Below are 19,324 nucleotides of genomic sequence, written 5' to 3'. Positions count from 1 at the left end.
GGGCGGTTGGCATAAAAACTATGAAAATGATAAGTATATAAAATAACAATTAGGCACGAGACGAATCATCAGTCAAGGAACTTAATGGGCGAGGGATTAAAATATAGAGAGAGATGCAACGAAAATGAGAAGAATTAGGGTTTGGATTTCGCTTACGTGCTAGCTTTGCATCGATAATTCAATTGAAACTTTCGACTTACATTTGGTTCGCTTACATGTTAAAGTTTGTGTTAAACATCTATATACGATTTATAAATGTTTGGCTTTCGTTTTGTTTTCCTTTCTTTTGCAGAAGCTTGTCTTTATAAAAATAACTAATATCGTTTTGTTTCGTTTGTTTTTTTTAGCTTTTTTTTAATTCAAATAATAATTTTAATTTTTTCTCTTAATTTTTTTTTGCATTATTTTGTATAACAGTTCTACTATTGGTTTACATTTGTTACTTATTTCATTTATGCGGCTAAATTGAACATTTAAATTTTGAGTGGTTAAGTTTAAATCAGGAAAGTAATATATATAGTTTTGATTTCTAAATTGTTGTAGTTGTTGCTGTGTCGCACCGCCGCTTTTATATATTTATATGTGTTGGTGTTTATGAGGGCTACGGGGGAGAGTTGTATGTACGTCTTAGTTGTGGTCGCTTTTTACAATTTATTTAATTCCCTACTCTCTTGAACTGACTCGGCTGCTGCTGATGTTATTGTTGTTGTTGCCATGATTGCAACTGAAAATCCTGCCGTCGCTGCCGTCACCGCCGCTGCTGGCTTATTTCTTGTTAATCAGATATTATCGACAGAATCAGCATCATCCTCTGAACTAATCTCATCGCCGAACTCAATGTCCTCATCGAAGCCGTCCTCGACGAATGTGACTGTCTCGTTGATGCGCACCGATTCTGGAAATTCGCCGTATGTCTTCAAATTTCGGGCCTCATCTGGTGTATACTTCAAAATGACATCAGCTTTGGAGTCCTGGTAGTCGCGTAAGCCGACCAATATGATATCACCCTGATTTATCCATACCTGGAGAGAAAAGAAGAAGGATTAAAATTCTATTAGCAATCTTTTTCCAAACTTGTTCGTTCACTGATTAACCTAAGATAGTATCTTAAGTCTAAAGATAGTCTCTCCCGCATTATCTCCTATTGGAAAGTTAGATTTGTGTAAGCAAATGTTGGATAAATTCATAACTAGAAGGATACTTTGATAAAGGCACATAAAGAAGAACATACATGAAAACAAGATAAGATTGAAAGTAAAAGTGGGTTTTTAGAAAATATTAGTTAAAAATCGTTAAAATATGTGTTTTTGTAAAAAACAAATTAAAAGGATCCCAAATATTCATTAGATACCTCTCCCACTAATTCTTATTAACAAGAGAACAGCTAAGACTCTTTTGGGATGATAGTAATGGAAATGAACTATAAAAAGTACTTTAAACTGAATTTCACACTCGTGGCTATAGAAAATGTGCTTTCATTTACAATAAACTCATTAAAATCTTCAGCTTAGTAATAATAAAAATCTTGACGTTCATACAGATGGTCATACTGTTCCTTTTTATTATTTATGCTTAGTTGTAGGACCAACGTTTTTTGAATTATGAACCCGTTTAACGTGCGTCTGTACGTTTAATCTTCATGAAACCCATACTATTTCGTCTGGGAAAGTCTTTTGAAAATTTAGAAACGTCGTACCAATTTTCGTTATAGGGAAGCTATACTACAAATGTATAATTCCCAAACCATTTTTATGACTCAGTTGGGCGAAAAAAGACAAGCAAATAATTGCGGCGTCTAGTCTTGTGTTCTATGTAATAGATAACAGATAAGTGATCTCTAAATAAATTGGCGCAACTTGGCCCCGTTCTGGGAATTTCACCAGCGCACGCAAAATTTTCACATGAGCAAGGCCCAAAACAAAAAGTCATAAGACATTGAGTTAATTAATAATTAAAAATCTTGATTATGTTCAATATTTGTTTCTTTGATTACCCTCTTACGCAGGAAAGTTTAGAGACCAGGGAGGAATCTTGCAGTTTTTCCACTTGTAGATCTTTAGATCATCTATTGGCACTCAAGAAATAAAACCTCTTTCACTCTTACGGGTTATAATGTTGGTGTCACAACATTTTATTACTTTATCAGCTATAGAAATATATTTGAGGCTACTCAACCAAATGGCCCATTAACCGATAACCATTAGCTGCAATGATTTCTAAGAATTACTACGCCGCAACTTTCTTTACTAGCCATACAGCCCTATCTACCATATAGATATGATTTAATTGTTAGAAGCGACACGTCCAATCAAGCACACGACTGTTTTGGTAAATTCCTTAATCAGCTGCTATACAACACATGACAGAATGGAACAAGAGCTAAACTTGTGATTCCTACCACGATTCTGACGTAAACGGAAGAGTTAACGCTTATCGCTCAAAACAAAACGAAACCGAGTGCCTGGGAAATATATTTACATACCGTTCAAATCAAACCTCCACTTGATAATGTGCACTAGACTTAGTTCCTAATATTACTCAAGTAGTGCCAATAACCTGGGCCAACTCAAACGTAAAATGTGATTCAATGCGTATTCCCATATTTATGAATGAATACTACTTCCTTCTGGTAATAAAAAATAAATAGTAAAATGACGACAGCGTGGTAAGCCCCAGCACCACAAATGCCTATTTAATTCAACTTTGCCAGTTCATGTGACACATCTATGGTTATAAATATATTAATAACAAGAATGGAATGCCAGAACCATGCCAGAGAATGCCGACTCTTACATACTCTGTAACCTCTTTTACAACGAATTTTTTTGAAGTGCACAATTAAATAGGGAAAGCACGAAATTGAAAAACATAACATTAAACTATTGTTTAATTGAATTGCTAGGTAAAACCTACCAGACTTCTTAAAAATTGATCAACGAATTAATTAAGAAACAATAGCACCTTAAGCAAGGTATATAAGAAGAACAATACAACCCCCTACTAATTCATGGGCCTAGGTCTACAATCCACATGATCATTTTAATGACTCTAGCCCTAAGAAAACATAAACTTGACTTGTATTGTGTACAATGGAGCCTACATACAAAGTTTGATGAGTCTAGCTTGCATGCTTTCGGAATACGAATCGTTCGTACAGACAAACATACAGTAAGGACGGATGATTTTTATGCTTTTTAGGCGTGTAACATAGTTACTCATTAAACTGATATACCCCATTTCGATTTTGAGATACAGGATATATAATAAAAAGATAACGACTCCCTCGTTATCGTTTTTCGTAGTGCTTCAGAAAAAGTAATTACGTGGTCCGCACGCCCCAAGAGGCGCCTGAACTTTGGAGCATTATTCATAAACTAGCAGGTATTGCCCGTCTTAACCCGGCTCAATATAATGTTTCCAATTGTATTTATTTTGTGTGTGCATAACCTACCCATATGTTTTCACCTTATAAGTTACCAGTAGGAAGGCATTTAAGGTATTTAAATGAACATTTTCTGTTCTTGACAAAAAATTGTTCAGTAGTCCGTTACATTTTTGTTCTTGCCAAACTATTTCGTTCAACGAACATGACCACTATAACTAATACTTTTTTAAACCTCCCCCCTTTGGAGTTAGAATTTTCCAAAAGCCTTTCTTAGTGTGCTCCTACACTATGATGGATACTATGAAAGGATACTTGAGTCCAAATTTCATCTTTTACCGTTTGGGCTGTGCGTTGATCACCAATTAGTCAGGACAAACTGTTTTATATATAGAGATAACGCAACGTTTTAAGATAGACGATTTGCAAAAAAGGGGGAATAATTATAAGGGTATATCCTAATTTTAAATTCACATTTGAGCCTTTTCGTGCCATATTGAGTCAATACGGTCACGCACAAACTCGGAATATGAAACACGGCACTCGTGTCAATGCCGTGCAGCGATGAGCCACGATCAAAAAGCACTGACAATTCTCATCTCAATTTGCTAGAGTAAAACTTTCGATAGTTGAAGCCACCGATACCATCAAAATATCGAAGTTTGAATGCAATAAGCAGAATATTTAAATAATAAAATCTAATTATTTATTGAGATCAATAAGAACAAATCATACATACATACATCTGCCCGCAATGCGAAGCAGAATATGCGTAGCTCCGTTATTCGGTTTCTGCTTTACTATCGCTTACGCAGTCGTTGCTTAGCGACGGTAACTGTAAACTTTTGGCGTTTTGCCTTTGCAATTAACATTAAATGGTCAAAACGAAAGAAGATGTGCGAGCCAACAACTTAAAGTTGTTGTTGTTGTTTTGTATGTACATGCTACATACATATACAGGCATACATGCATATGCATGTACATATGTATGTATGCATGGGCACACATAGACACGAACTGTTGCTTGTTGTATGTATGTGTGAGTGTGTGTATGTGATGTCCCCAACTATTTGATATTTGATATATGGCAAGTAAAAAACATATTGCTATATTTTAATCGTTGAATGCCAATTTGTTGATATAATGTTGATTACATTACCCAAATTTGAAATCGATCGGACAAAATTTATAACACAAACTATTCATTTGAAAAAGTGAATAAATATTAAAACCCCAATAATAAAATTAAATGCGATATATCGAAAATATCGATACTTGTGTTGATATATCGTAATACATGTCGAATACAAATACATCGAAAAACATCGTTTGAGAGTTATTGATTATAATACTGTATTCGATTGTTCACTGTACACATATGTACATACATACATACAAATGTATTTGTGTGTGTACGGTAACTGTAAACTTTTGGCATTTTTCGTATGCAATTAACAGCCGTAAATTATCAAAACGAAAGAAGTTTTGCGAGCCAGTAACTTGAAGTTTTTGTTTTAAAAATTTTGATTTGAAAACAGAACACTATTTATTACAATTAAACAACAGTGTTCGATGGCCCACTGCATACATACAAACCTATATATGTATATAAGAATGTATGTACGTACATACATACTTATTGATGTACATATGTACATACTATACATACAGACGTATGTACATATGTATGTACGTATGTAATACATATGGTGCTGGTGTAATTCATAAGGCGAAATTCTTTCTAAGGGGAGCAATGTCCCCCCTGCCCAACCTGCGTACGCCTTTGTAGTCCGTTGTCCTAAAATCCCTTATGCCAAATGTACTAAACAAAGAAAAAATAACATAAAAATGTTTATGTTATAATGTTAATAATTTTTAATTAATTAACATTTCTTGCCCTGTCAGTGCAAGACGAATGTACTTTTATACATATGTATGTATGTATATATGTACATACATTTGTACAAATGAACATTCACACATTAGTGTCTCACATTTTGCTTTGGCTACTTCAACCGTTTGCACGCAACTACACGAACAGCTGCTTGTATATATGTACACTTGCCCGCATAACTCTGCGTACACACAAAAAAATACACAAATTTTAGCTTTAACTGTGAATATCTTTTAACATATGCAACTTATTGATCTAAATGTTTTTGATTTGCTTAGACTCGACATTTTTCTTAATAACTACATTTTTTTAAATATTAATATCTTAGTTGCACTTTTTCTTTTGTTTGAAGTTTGCAAAAGACTTTTGCTATGCATTGAAGTTGTGTTTGATCAATCACAACCATGGCGCCATCAGGAAAAGAGATCGACACTGACCTTCGAAAATTAATAATTAATTTGCGTGTCCAGGGCAAATCTTATAGAGAAATTGGGCAGCTGGTGGGCAGAACTCACTCATCATGTCAGAGGGTGTTCAATAATTATGTTTACTCGGGTTCGGTGTTACCAAAGCCACGATCTGGGCGTCCGTCTCTATTAACAAAGCGAGAGGGAAAGCGTATCGTTGCTTTAGTTCGCTTAAACCCAAGGATGACTGCTCAGCAGGTGCGTCTTGAGGTGGAAGAAAGGTTCTCCAAAACCATATCTGAAGACACCGTGCGAAGAGTTATTAAAAAAGCTGGATATCACAGCCGAGTTGCCCGTAGGAAGCCTCACATTTCAGAGGTGAATAAGAAAAAGCGCATGGACTTCGCAAATGAGCACGTGTCGAAGCCTGCTGAATTTTGGGACAAGGTCATTTTCTCAGTTCTGCATTTTTGGCATAAAAGGCAAGAAATTGGTGTGGAGAAAATCTGGTACAGCCTTAAATAAAGAAAATTTAGTGCCAACTGTCAAACACGGCGGAGGAGGAATAATGGTTTGGGGGTCCATGGCAGCTAATGGCGTTGGGAAGCTGGAGTTCATAGAGTCGATAATGGACCAAAAAGGCTATATCCAAGTTTTGAAGGACAATTTGCTGCCAAGTGCCCAGAAGTTGGGGTTGGAAAATGATTTTTATTTCCAACAAGATAATGATCCCAAACATACAGCTCACAGCGTAAGGCTGTGGTTGCTGTATAACGTAAAAAAACGTTTGCAAACACCTCCCCAATCTCCAGACCTCAATCCTATTGAGCATTTGTGGGACTTGCTCGAGCGCAGAATCCGGCAGCACAACATTACCTCCAAAAGTATGCTCAAGGAGGTAATTTTGCAGGAATGGGAAAAAATAACACCGGCGGACACAAAAAAGCTGGTGGAATCGATGCCTCGACGTCTGGCAGAGGTCCTTCAAAGAAAAGGATACCCAACAAGCTATTAATAAGGAATTTAGCGACATAATATGTTTGAAAAACAATTTGTACGCAGACTTTTGCGGGTCCATTTTTCAATAAGGTTTTGTTAAAAAATAGAAATAAAATATATTCATTGTTATATTAATATTTAAAAAAATGTAGTTATTAAGAAAAATGTCGAGTCTAAGCAAATCAAAAACATTTAGATCAATAAAATGCATATGTTAAAAGATATTCACAGTTAAAGCTAAAATTTGTGTATTTTTTTGTGTGTACGCAGAGTTATGCGGGCAAGTGTATGTGTGTGTGTAAGTATACTTAGTTGTCCCCAACTGTTTGATATTTTGTATTGTTTGTTCTGCCTGCATTTGTAAAATGCATATTTTAAAAATCGTTAAATGCAAAGTTGTAATTTTAGTTACGTAGATTATATTACCCAAATTTGAAATCGATCGGACAAAATTTATAACACAAACTTTTCATTTGAAAAAATGAATAAATATTAAAACCCCAATAATTCAAGCTCCAACACAAATTTCGAAAAACCGAGTATGCAGTTTTGTTTGTATTCTTTTATAGATTATAAAAACCAAAGTTGATCGATTCAGAAATGCAGAATTTTCAAACAAACTTCGGAGCTACTTTTCCCCCCTTTGGAGCTCAAATTTTCCAAAATCCCTTCTTAGTGCACATCTACACCATGATAGGATACTTGAGCCCAAATTTCAGTTTCCTAGCTTTTACCGTTTGGGCTGTGGGGTGTTGATTGTGTTTCAATTTTTCCACGGAAAACCCCCCCTTTTTCATGCCCCAGGAAAAATGGTGAAAAACCAAGTATACAGTTTTTCTTGTATTCTTTTTGAGAGTATACAAACTAAGTTTGAAGTTAATTGGATGAAAATTGTAGATTTTTCATACAAACGTTGGAGCCCGTTTTCCCCCCTTTGGCGTTCGAATTTTCCAAAACCGCTTCTTAGTGCTCACCTACACCACTGAAGACAACATGTGTCCAATTTTCAGCCTCCTAGCTCTAACCGTTTGGGCTGTGCGTTGATTGCACATAGCTTTTCGTTTACCGAATTTTCCACCGGAAAATCATTATTATTCAGGCCGCAGGAAAAATATTGAAAATCCAAGTATACAGTTTTTTTTGTATTCTTTGTGAGAGTATACAAACTAAGTTTGAAGTTAATCGGATAAAAATTGTAGATTTTTCATACAAACGTTGGAGCTCGTTTTCCCCCCTTTGGAGCTCGAATTTTCCGAAACCCCTTCTTAGTGCTCACTTTCACTATAAGAGGGATCTTGTGTCCAAATTTCAGCTTCCTAGCTCTTACCGTTTGGGCTGTGCGTTGATTGCCAATCAGTCAGTCAGTCAGTCAGTCAGTCAGTCAGTCAGGACAAACTGTTTTATATATATAGAGATATGTGTATTGAAATTTATGTAGAGTATGCCAATGATATCATGGGTACATAAATCACAACAGAATTAGGCTTGACAGACTGGGCATAAGCCCACTTTCTTATCAAAATCGTGAGCACGCTCACGAGCTATCATTAAAATTAAAATCGGCTCATTACCCAATGCGTGTGACAATTTTCACGAAGTGCGCCAACCCATAGATAAAGAAATTCGAGCAATCGTGATTTGGGAAGCACCCAATGTGCAACGCCAATGTCTTGTTAACGAATTGCTGATATATTTGCCATTTATGGCTCTCAGGCCTTTTTTTACACGGGATTGCTCGTCGCAATGTGTCAGCACTTTGGTATTTATAGTATGGCAGCAGCGATATGAACAGTGCCACCATAAATATCAATATGATTTGTATTGTTCAGATGCGTTTTTCCATCGTGTGTCTAGTCATTGGCAAAGTATGAAGATTGGTGCTAAATAAATGTTTATAAGAGGTACACTTCTTCGCATTGAAGAGCATTTTTTAAATTCCTACACACCTACTCAAATTTTAAAATTGATTCGCAAAATTCTTATCAAAATTGTCGCGACGCTTTCGCACTCACAATAATTGCAAGAGCGCTCCAGCACGAAATGATAAGACCCCTTCGGCGATTTTAGAGGGCTGATAAACCCAATTGGGCTCTCACTCACTCTCTCTCTCTCTCTTTAGACTTTGCTATAAATACATCCCCTAGGCAACCGATAGGTTCAAAGCTAAAAGTCAACCCGAGCAAGCAAGATTGAAGTGAAGAAACGGCAAGAGCCGACAAAAGTGATTTCCATGTTAGAACCAAACGCAATAAAAGTGAAAAATTTTAAATACGCAAAAGCGAAAGAAAAGACTTGAACTCTATCGGTGCGAAGCAAAGAAATAAATTCGCGCGCCTGCTTCGCAAACAGTAACAAAAATTCTATACCCAACGGAAACGTGCGGCGCGTGCAATTCCTCCAGCGAGAACATCATGCTGATATCCTATCGATGTCTCTACTCCCTCCTTATATCGAGCATAGCCTGCATTATGGTGGTGCTCACATCGGCGGCACACAACTCTCAGCTGCCGGTTCGCAAATGTGCCGGCGGTCAAAGCCTGCGCCTGGGTGTCAATTTGGGCACCTTTGGCTTTCTGGAAAATCGGATCAGCACGCTGGAGGCGCCGCGACAAACGCACTGGTCTAAAAAATTCCTCGCCAAGCGCGAGGCAACACCGCATTCGGCGCCCTACGTGGTCAGCATTCAGATGATGACCCCCGATCAGGGACTGGTGCACTATTGTGCAGGAACAATAATTAATGAGCACTGGATATTGACTGCTGCGCATTGTCTCAGTTCGCCACAGATGGTGGCCAATTCGGTGATCGTTGCGGGCAGTCACGACATTCACAATCATCGCGGGGAGGCCGCCAACATACAGCTACGTCGCATCGATCAGTATGTGAATCATGAGCTGTATCTGGGCGGTGTGAACCCCTACGACATTGCCCTGATCTACACCAAGAAGCCATTGGTCTTTGACAAATATGTGCAGCCGGCTGTTCTGCCCGAACAGGATGCCCAACCAGAAGGATATGGCACCCTCTACGGCTGGGGCAATGTCTCCATGACCGCCGTACCCAACTTTCCACACAAGCTGCAGGAAGCCAATATGCCAATACTGGACATGTCGCTGTGCGAAAAGATTCTGGCACGTTCAGGACTGCTACTCCACGAGACCAACTTGTGCACGGGCCCCCTAACCGGCGGTGTCAGCATTTGCACCGCCGATTCCGGAGGTCCTCTGATACAGAAATGCTGCGAAGACTTCTACGAGCAGAGCAACATCATCATTGGCATTGTCTCTTGGGGAAAAATGCCGTGCGGACAAAAGAATGCGCCCTCTGTGTTCGTGAGGGTTTCGGCCTTCACAGACTGGATCAACCAAGTCATTAGCACAGCCACCCAGATCATGTAAAATATTATCAACAAGGAGAGAGGAGTCTAGGGAGAACTCAGCATACATGAAAACTCGAATGGGAGAGAAACATAACAAGAACCAAAATATTAAAAAATAATTATTATTTATGCCGTTTTTGTGTAAAAAATTGAAAAAAAATTAATAATAATCTCAATTAAGTAGTTTAAAAAAAATTGTACAAAAAACACAAAAAATACTGCCCTTATAATATTTTAGTTTAGTTTTAAGAAAAAAAGAAAAAAAAATCAAATAAATGATTTAATTTAAAAAAAATCTGCGCTTCTCATTATTATAATTGTGAAATAGTATTATGTTGACTCAAGTCCCCCCAAGTCAACCGCATATCTGACAGACTGATAAGGCGCCAACCCGTTGAGGCCCTGTTGCTTGGGGGCTCGAAGATGGCTAGAAGCGTTAAGGCGACACGTAATTGTCGCGTATTAGTCACGCCATGTGCCAAGACGATTAGCGTGGCGTCTGTAATTTTTGCCAACGTTCCCCCCAAAACTTTTACCACGAGCCCATTTTGTGGGTGTGTGGGTGGGCCAATTAAACGTGTTAGACTTCGTACTGCTCTCTTTGGGTTTTTTGTGAAATTGGCCGACAGATTAGGCGCTAAATTATCTCCAGCTGTTGATAGGTAGAAGGTGGTTCGTATCAGCGACATGAGTCTGTTGTCTGTCGTCTGGTGAATGATTGGCAGTTTAAACAATTGAGGGCAATTTTAAAAAATTGAGGATTATCAGGTGTGGGTGGACTTTGAGATTACATGTGATCAAGGCTATAAAAAGTGACCGAATTTCATTGATTTGTTTGTTATGGAAAACAAAATTTTGTAACTAAATTGGACTATGAAATTTTTTAGGAAATTAGGAATCGATAATAAAGTTATACAAGTACTGCCTCGAAATTAACTTTTTTCTGTTTTTTCTTTCTTCATAAGTTGCTGATAGGGGATGTGATTTCCGTTGTCCTCTACTTGGACTTATTATCTTAACATCACAGTTGTTTGAATGATTAAGGACATTTCTTATTAATATTTGGGAATTCTTTTAAGTAAACCATGGGGTCCGCTGAGTAAACTCCTCGATCTTGCTTAAACCTTTACTTAAATATTTTGGTTATCAAAATTGTTTGTAAAATACATAAATTTTTCAGATATACTAATCAGAGCATGATTTTTCACATGGCGGTATTCTACGTTTTGCGGAAATATGGAATAAAACCCCACATAGGGTTAAAATTCAAATTTTTGGCAAGCACTGTATACCTTGCCTGTCTGCAGTAAATTCTTAGCATTGAGATTCTGTTCTTATGCGTGTTTGAAAGAAGGGAGTAACTCCACACAAGACCTAATCCTATCTAATTAGCACTTGAAATCTCTTGAGATAATATTCCGATTAAATATTTACGATTTCAGCAACAAAAAGCTGCCAATGTAGGCATGTACTTGACAGATAAGATATTACCAAAAGGTAAGATGCAGCACATGTCGAAGCATTATTTATACCGCAGCTTATTACACTTATTGGTTGTTACCAATGGCAATGTTTAGATAAAACATATTATTATAATAATCATTAACCTTCAACTTGGATTGTTATAGCCCTTTACATAAGTCAAATTAAATAACATTTCTTTTTGCAAATTGCGTCGTAAGGGGACATTTGTTAATTGCTATCTAATCTGTGAATTCCTATGCCCTGTCACGATTATGGACACGTTTAACCGCTTGCCAACTTTAATATTCTTACCATTTATGGCATTATGTGTTCTACTTTAAATTGCGATGTGAATTTATGCAACTCTTACGTTTCGATATACCTGGAATTTTAGATAGAATATCAAAGAAATGCCGCTTTACGTCTACAATGATTGAAAATTCATAAGAAAAGTGTTGTTTGGATTGCTGTTTATTTGCATAATACGTTACTCTTCATCTCATTGTTAATTAAGACGACTGTCTCAATACAAACTTTGTTGCATCGCTATTGTGTAAATAAATCAAACATCATTTGTGGCCTAATGTTTGAATTGCGTTCTACGAGATATTAAGATAGAAGAAGTTGCTTTATGTGACGTCCAAGACGTCCAAGCTTTGACGTCTTTGATTTGACGATTGCAAAAATTTATTTATGACATTTTAGTCACGTGCGTAAGCAAAGTGAGTGATATTTCTATGCAAACTCAGGGGGTTTTACAACTCGAAAAGAATATTTATTTGTTACAGATTAGATGAAAACAACAGTCCCGTATCACACAAGAAGAACAGTCTAGTTAACATACGAATTTTGTATACATTTTTACATAACCTTAGAATTGATCTTTCTGGCATTTTAACAGTTTTCAATTAAAGCTTACTTAATTTACATATCAAAAATACGTTGAAACCTTATTCCTACAGGATCTAGATTCTTTACTCCACTTTAAATTATTTTCGAATACTTTATGCTAAAGTACAATCAATTAACAACGTTGTGAGCAACAGCAAAATTATTCAATCACAAATATTTAAAATATGAAACAAATAAAATTTAACCTCAACCATACATGGTATTTTTGTACTGACTGCTAAAAGCCTTAAACCATTTTTGGTCCAACCCAGATCAGAAAAAATGAGAGAAATCTTAAAAAAGTTTCCAAATATAAGATTAACATTAAGCAATTCATGTAAATTTCTGGGATAGATTAATATTTACAGTTACATAAATACATTTTCGCGGTGGCATTAACTATCTGACCTAATAGGTTAAAAAGGGGTCTTCAATAGATAAGCTCACAAAAATTTGTCTTTTGAAAATCTATAACAATGTCTATATACAATTCGGTTGGTCCATTATAAAGCTGTACTCGAAAAAGAAAAGTGAACGCATTGTTAATTTGCATTAGGAAAGAGAAATCTAGAGAGTGAGAAAGTGCAAGGTTTCTGGATAGCGAATTAAATGAGTCTACGAAAATTTCGAGTGAATTCTCTCACTGAATGACTGAGCAAAAAAGTACAAACACAGCAGACATCAAATATCAATATAAATAAATTCCGCCTTTGTTTTCAATATTTGAAGGCCGTCGTTGCAATATGCAAGGAACACAAACACAATGATGTGTGAAAAGCAACTGCTGTTCTAATTAAAAAAAATAATTAATAATTAAGACAACTTTCGTTAGGAAAGGGAGGATGGAAAACTTTGTTTTCTATTCAGGGCGCGTGTATAAAATACAACAACAATAAAACGCACAGCTCCACGCACACAAACAATGAAACGCATTTACCAATACAAGCTTGTGTTCGCTCCCACTCACATACACACACATATACATGCAAAAAATATACCAGCATGTGCACACACACTCACCTTCTTACGAAGTTTCCCCCGAATGTGACACAGACGTTTGACGCCATCAAAGCACATTGCCTCCAAACGACCATTGCCCAGCATTTTGGTCACTTGCGCATACTCCTGTTGATCCTCTTTGAAGATTAGCTCGCGCTTCTCGAATTCATTTTCATTCTTTCCACGACGACGATTTTTGCCACCTTTTCCTTTATTCTTAGGCATTTTACTTCGCTAAGAGTTTGCTATTTGCTGTTGCGCTGTCTGTTACTGAATTCGGCTGGTGTTTGGTTGAAACACGTTTTTATTCACAAATTAAGCTGTCAAAAGGAATTGTTGTATTTGTTTAGGCAACATATTAAACAATTATGTTCATTTCAAAACGAATTATTTTTGTAGGATTGTTCACTTACAATTTTACTTCTCGGCGAAGAATGTGAAAAGGAATGAGGCAGTTGCGTTAAGTTGGCAGTTCGTCGCTTGCTGTGGTGGCAACGCTGAACATACATATGATGTATAGTTATATCGATGTGGGACATTGACTTAAACATCATAACCATCTCTAATACAAATGTTTTTGCTATTGTTGCATACGAAATAGCGTTGGAGTTAATAAATAATGCCACCTAAGAAGGACGCGAAAGGCGGCAAGGACGCTAAGGGAGGAAAAAAACCAGCGGCTGAAGAAAAGGGTATGTATCAACTGCATCGTGGAAGAAATAAAATATTTTTTCAAACGCATGCTTTAATGCAGGTGCTGCCGGCAAAGAGAAGAAGGGTGGCAACGCCGTCAAGGTGCGACACATCCTGTGCGAAAAGCAGGGAAAGATTATGGAGGCATTGGAAAAGCTGAAGGCTGGGCAGAAATTTCCCGAAGTAGCGGCAGCTTACAGCGAAGATAAAGCACGCCAAGGTGGTGACTTGGGTTGGCAAATACGCGGCGCCATGGTTGGTCCTTTTCAAGATGCTGCCTTTGCCTTGCCCATTTCCACAGTCAACAATCCCGTGTACACAGACCCACCAATTAAGACAAAGTTCGGCTATCACATAATTATGGTCGAGGGTAAAAAATAGAGCACGTTATTAGAATTTATTATATCTCAAGCAATTTTATTGTGAGCAAATTGGTTTTTATACACACACACATATATGTAAAAATGAAAAAATCTCGTTTGGCCATCTCTACTTCTTGCCGGAGTCCTCCTTGAGTCCCACAGTGCGATTGAACACCAGATGTGTTGGCTGGCTATCGGGATCCACAGAGAAGAAACCAATGCGTTCAAATTGGAACTTATCGTAGACCTTTACGCCGTTCAGCGCACGATCGGCGTATGCGCTGACCATCGACATGGAGTGCTCGTTGATGTCGCTCAGGAAACCATTGGGCACTTCATTCGGGTCCTCGGGATTCTTGTGCTTGAACAGCTGTTCGTAGAGACGCACTTCCAGTTCAATGGGCTGTGAGACCCATTGGACAAATGCTTTGGGTTTCTCCACAGCCTGTTCGGCAGAAACGCAGCTACATTCCAGTTCCAGCACCTGACCATTTACGTCTTGTTTCACCTGCAGCACGCTGATAATGAGTCCAGCATGACGCAAGCCGACGGACTGTTTGGGCGCTAAGCGACGGTAGCCCTTCTCCGGCTCCAGTTTAAAGTCACTGCGTTCGATGTAAACTACCTTATCCAGTATAATCTTGTGCGTGCCTTGGGAGGGATTTTGTGGAAAATCAGGAACTTCCAGCTCCACTGGCGCCGCATGAGGGAAATTGGTAATTGTCACCTTCAGGGGTTCCAGCACAACGAGACGTCTTGGGGCCGAGACATTCAGTACATCACGTACAGCTGCTTCCAACATGGAGGGATCAACGGCAATTTGAGCGCCTGTCACGCCCATTTGGGCGCAGAAATTATTGATGGCCTCGGCAGGAAAGCCGCGACGACGTAAGGCCGTCAAGGTGAACAGACGTGGATCATCCCAATCGCTCACAATGCGCTCCGTAATCAGCTTGGCAATCTTACGCTTTGAGACGAGCGCATAATTCATATTCAGACGTCCATATTCCCACTGTACGGGACAATAAATACCCAACGCATTGCACAGCCAATAATATGAGGAGCGTCTGGACTGAAACTCTTTGGTGCACAGCGAATGTGTGATGTCCTCAATGGAATCGCACAGACAATGCGTGTAATCATAAGTTGGATAAATGCACCATGCGCTACCAGTACGATGATGCGGTATGAATTTGATACGATACGCCACCGGATCTACTTTTCCTTCCTCCAGCGTCAGCTTAAGACGCAATGTTGCCGCACCCTCGTCTATTTTGCCGCGTTTCATGTCCTCGAAGAGCTGCAAGGACTCCTCAATGGGACGCTCACGCCATGGACTAGGCTTGGGATTGAAACCCTTCAGCTCTTCGGCCTTCTGATGACACACATAGGCCAGATTTTTGCGTATCAGCAGCACTGCCCATTCGTAAAGCTGCTGGAAATTGTCCGAGGAATGAGTTATCTTATATGGCTTATACCCGAGCCACTCAACCATGTCGTGTATGCCCACAAAGAATTTCTCCTCCTCTTTCTCCGGATTCGTGTCATCGTAGCGTAAATAGCAGACACCATTATGGGCGGCCGCATACCCAAAATTGATATTTATGGCCTTGGCATGTCCAATATGCAGGATTCCATTAGGCTCTGGTGGAAAGCGCGTATGGACGCGCCCGCCCGTGCGCTGAAGGTGTTCGCGCAATAAACGCTCGGTCTGCTCGGTGACCACATAGCCATCCGACTTGTAGTTCTCGCCGGGCGCGTGAAAATGCACCTTCGTCCTCATCAGCTCGGCAATGGTGTTGGCACCATCTGTGGCGGAGATGGGCTCGGCAACGGTTGCTGCCACCTCCGTAACTTTTGGCTTGGCCTGCTGCTGTTTGTCGCTGCTTGTTTGCTTTGGCAGCGGCTTGAGATCCGCCTCGGTCTTGGGACCCAGCAAGTCAAAAATTTCCACATCTATAGCCGCCTTTACAGACTTTGCGTCCGCCCATTTTAACTGTGTGCGCACATCCTGCATAATTTTGAACGCATTGAAGTGATAGCGCTGGTCCAGCAGCGCTTGCTTGTAGCTGCCCCTAATCCTATCCTGTACCACGCGCTCAATCTCCTCGGGCGTAATCACAACACCTACTCCACATTCACGTTCGAATTCTTCCGCATCAATGGCCGCGTTCTTCTTCTGCACGCTCTTGAGTAGATACTCGAGAGCCGCATCAACGCGTTGCGTGTTGTCTAGCTTTCGGGCTACAATGTAGCGCACCAGGAGCGGCAAATGATCAGCTATTTGGGGTTTTAGTTTGCTCGCCATGTGGTAAAGTAGCATGCCGACGCCATCGCTCAAATCATTAGAGCCGCTCTCTGACAAAGCCAATTGCAGGTTACGGGTTACATTGGCGTTCTTTAGGGTCTCTTTGGCCTTCTGCTCGCTCATGCCGAGCCGCTGGAACTGTAGAATCAGATCCTCATTGGCCACCATCCTCCTGATGTTTGCTGACGAAATAAAATGCTCGAATGATAACTGTGTGGCAACGTTGCGGGTGCTGCCAAGTTGATATCCACAGCTGGTGTTCTTAAATATTTACATTACATTGGAGATGTAATTAATCGGTATCGATGTTTTTAGAGTGACCACGTATGTTAAGGATATTTCGCATTTACTTCCGCTGCAAGGAGCGCGCGTTAATCAAAGTAAAAAATTAATTATAATTGTTTGTTTTTTCTTTTATTATCGTTTTATTTCTGGTTTCTCTGTGTCATCGGTCGCAATTGCTGTCGTTGCTACCTCCGGCGCTTCCTCTATATTTTCTCTTTGCTGCGGTGCTTCGGATGTTTCTGGTGCCGATGTCACCGCTGGTGCCGATGTCACCGCTGATGCCGAGGTATCATGATCATGCGGCTTACTTGATGGTTGAACTCGCATGTTCATTGAGAATTTGGCATTGCCTTTACCTGAATATTTTTCTACGATTTCAATATTTTTCGCCCAGACCTTGCAGGTTATGTAAACGACCTCGTTGTGAGGCATATCTCTCAGTTGCAAAGCCACCACCCGATCGACGCCTTGCAGGTTGTTTTTCGTATCAAAATATGGGCCTGGTATATACTTTATATTTGGAGATGTGCCTTTCGTAACTTCACATGATAACCAGATTTTACCAGGGCCTGGATATGCGACCATGCTAGATACTACCTCATCGGGCGCACTATTTGGTAACTCATCTAGAGTATCATAGGTTTCGGCCTTAAATCCAATTACCTTATTTATTTTGACAAGTACGCAGGGGGCCTTACTATGATAGCCCCACCAGGTATCCTGGTTGCATTCCTTAAAACTTTCCTGGCCGCCGTCGTTTAGGCTATTTAGGAATTTTTCGATTTTCACAACAAATGGTTCAATTTCACTAAGCATGTTTGGGTCAAAAGTTATAGTTGTCGAATTGCCAGGTACGATCGCAAGCCCTGGAGGTCCTTTCAGCCACCGTGGTCCGTCTTTTGGCATAATAAAAAAATGGAATATCAGCAGCCAAAATACCACGATTAGAATTATAAGAAGGTATAAAACTAGGTAGAACATTATAATTCTGAACCATGCCCAAGGTGTCCGACCACAAAATCGATTCTCTTCCATATCCAATATTTGCTTAGACCATGGCAAGTCTTTTTTGTGACGGCGCTGTTCCTCGTTGCGAAAGCGTTTCCGCACTTTATAGCTCCCGCTCGGGACCATTAAGTCTTCCGGCATTCTGATTACAGAAGTGTATTAAAATTTTTGACTAACTACAAAATATATGTGGAATTGTAATCGAAATGCCTACTCAACATTTTCATTCGCATGTTAGCTTTTTCTGACGTGCAAGCTTTAACACGATCGGATTATAACTGTTATTATTATCTCCCTATGTTGGGTATAAAGGTTCAGCAGCTTTTAAAAGAGCCTCGTTCGACTTAACATGAAGCCAAATCCGTACAGTTGCCTTATCGAGAGGTATATTTTTTGCCCAAACAATGCACGTCAAAAAAACATCGCGATTGCGTGGTATTTCAGAAAATTTAACGCCCATTACTCTGCGATAAGCTGGATTTTCAAATACTTCCTTTTCCGAAATATTTCCGAAAAGGGGTTGCACATAAATGTGTTCTTCTAAAAACAGCCCATCAGCTTCGAAAAAACGAGTTGGGACATACGTTATTTTTATATTTAAGTTGGCTTCGCAAGTAACCCAAACACGATTCCAACGGTGCTCAGCTGACATTTCCAATAGCGTATCATAGAGCTCATCGGGAGACTCCTCCGGCAAAGTTTTTGCATCGTTATAGGTTAAAACCTGAAAACCGACTGCGTTATTCAATTTCAGGAGTACACACGGCGAACTTGTCCGATATCCCCAGAACGAATCTAAATTGCATTCTCTTAAATGCCTCTGGCCTTCAAGTCCATATTTGACGATGTAATTATCAAGTTGCTCTACCAAGGGATCGATATCTTGCACAATAGTCTCTTTATATTGAATTTTTACCATGTGACCAAGATTTATTCCGGGAGCGCATGTTAGACTCGGAATCTTATTAAGGTACGGCTTACTGCTACCACGCGATAGAAATAAAAGGTCGAAAAAGAAAATTGCGCCAATGGCTAAAAATGTATAGAATCCACAATAGTATCCAATAAGTATCATACAGCGCTTATGCGAGTACTCAACATGACCAGCATGTAATCGTGATCGCTGCTTATAATTAATCCACAGGTTTTGGCCGTCGAGCCGTCGATTTCGTTTTCCTACCTCATATGGACCCTTCGGTATAAGAAGCTCGTTAGGCATGGCCTTTTCCTTTTGATGCTCGCAACGAAAACCC

The 19,324-nt window shown here is 39.3% G+C and overlaps 5 protein-coding genes across 5 annotated transcripts; 2 read left to right on the top strand and 3 right to left on the bottom strand.

Moving 5' to 3' along the window:
* Positions 1–333: 333 nt before the first annotated feature.
* LOC115624364 (eukaryotic translation initiation factor 1A, X-chromosomal) lies at positions 334–13,913 on the bottom strand. Its single transcript, XM_030519024.1, has 3 exons — positions 13,829–13,913; positions 13,437–13,735; positions 334–1,022 (listed from the first exon to the last, which is right to left on the bottom strand). Exons 2-3 carry the CDS (start codon positions 13,638–13,640, stop codon positions 780–782), a joined length of 447 nt encoding a protein of 148 aa, XP_030374884.1. The 5' UTR covers positions 13,641–13,735; positions 13,829–13,913; the 3' UTR covers positions 334–779.
* LOC115624363 (lectizyme) lies at positions 8,874–10,279 on the top strand. The gene has a single exon (XM_030519022.1). It carries the CDS (start codon positions 9,094–9,096, stop codon positions 10,078–10,080), a length of 987 nt encoding a protein of 328 aa, XP_030374882.1. The 5' UTR covers positions 8,874–9,093; the 3' UTR covers positions 10,081–10,279.
* Positions 13,914–13,935: 22 nt separating the features above from the next.
* LOC115624365 (peptidyl-prolyl cis-trans isomerase NIMA-interacting 4) lies at positions 13,936–14,581 on the top strand. Its single transcript, XM_030519025.1, has 2 exons — positions 13,936–14,107; positions 14,170–14,581. Exons 1-2 carry the CDS (start codon positions 14,035–14,037, stop codon positions 14,487–14,489), a joined length of 393 nt encoding a protein of 130 aa, XP_030374885.1. The 5' UTR covers positions 13,936–14,034; the 3' UTR covers positions 14,490–14,581.
* LOC115624361 (probable glutamine--tRNA ligase) lies at positions 14,499–17,058 on the bottom strand. The gene has a single exon (XM_030519020.1). It carries the CDS (start codon positions 16,944–16,946, stop codon positions 14,598–14,600), a length of 2,349 nt encoding a protein of 782 aa, XP_030374880.1. The 5' UTR covers positions 16,947–17,058; the 3' UTR covers positions 14,499–14,597.
* A 112-nt stretch (positions 17,059–17,170) lies between these two features.
* LOC115624362 (sodium/potassium-transporting ATPase subunit beta-1-like) lies at positions 17,171–18,254 on the bottom strand. Its single transcript, XM_030519021.1, has one exon. The coding sequence runs from the start codon at positions 18,210–18,212 to the stop codon at positions 17,196–17,198; it is 1,017 nt and encodes a 338-aa protein (XP_030374881.1). The 5' UTR covers positions 18,213–18,254; the 3' UTR covers positions 17,171–17,195.
* Between the last annotated feature and the right edge of the window lie 1,070 nt (positions 18,255–19,324).

Source organism: Scaptodrosophila lebanonensis, unplaced genomic scaffold (assembly GCF_003285725.1).
Source record: "Scaptodrosophila lebanonensis strain 11010-0011.00,11010-0021.00 unplaced genomic scaffold, SlebRS2 tig00000053-arrow-pilon, whole genome shotgun sequence".
Lineage (NCBI taxonomy): Eukaryota > Metazoa > Arthropoda > Insecta > Diptera > Drosophilidae > Scaptodrosophila > Scaptodrosophila lebanonensis.
The sequence above is the reverse complement of the archived record's forward strand: the minus strand, read 5'-3'. Positions and strand labels throughout refer to the sequence as shown.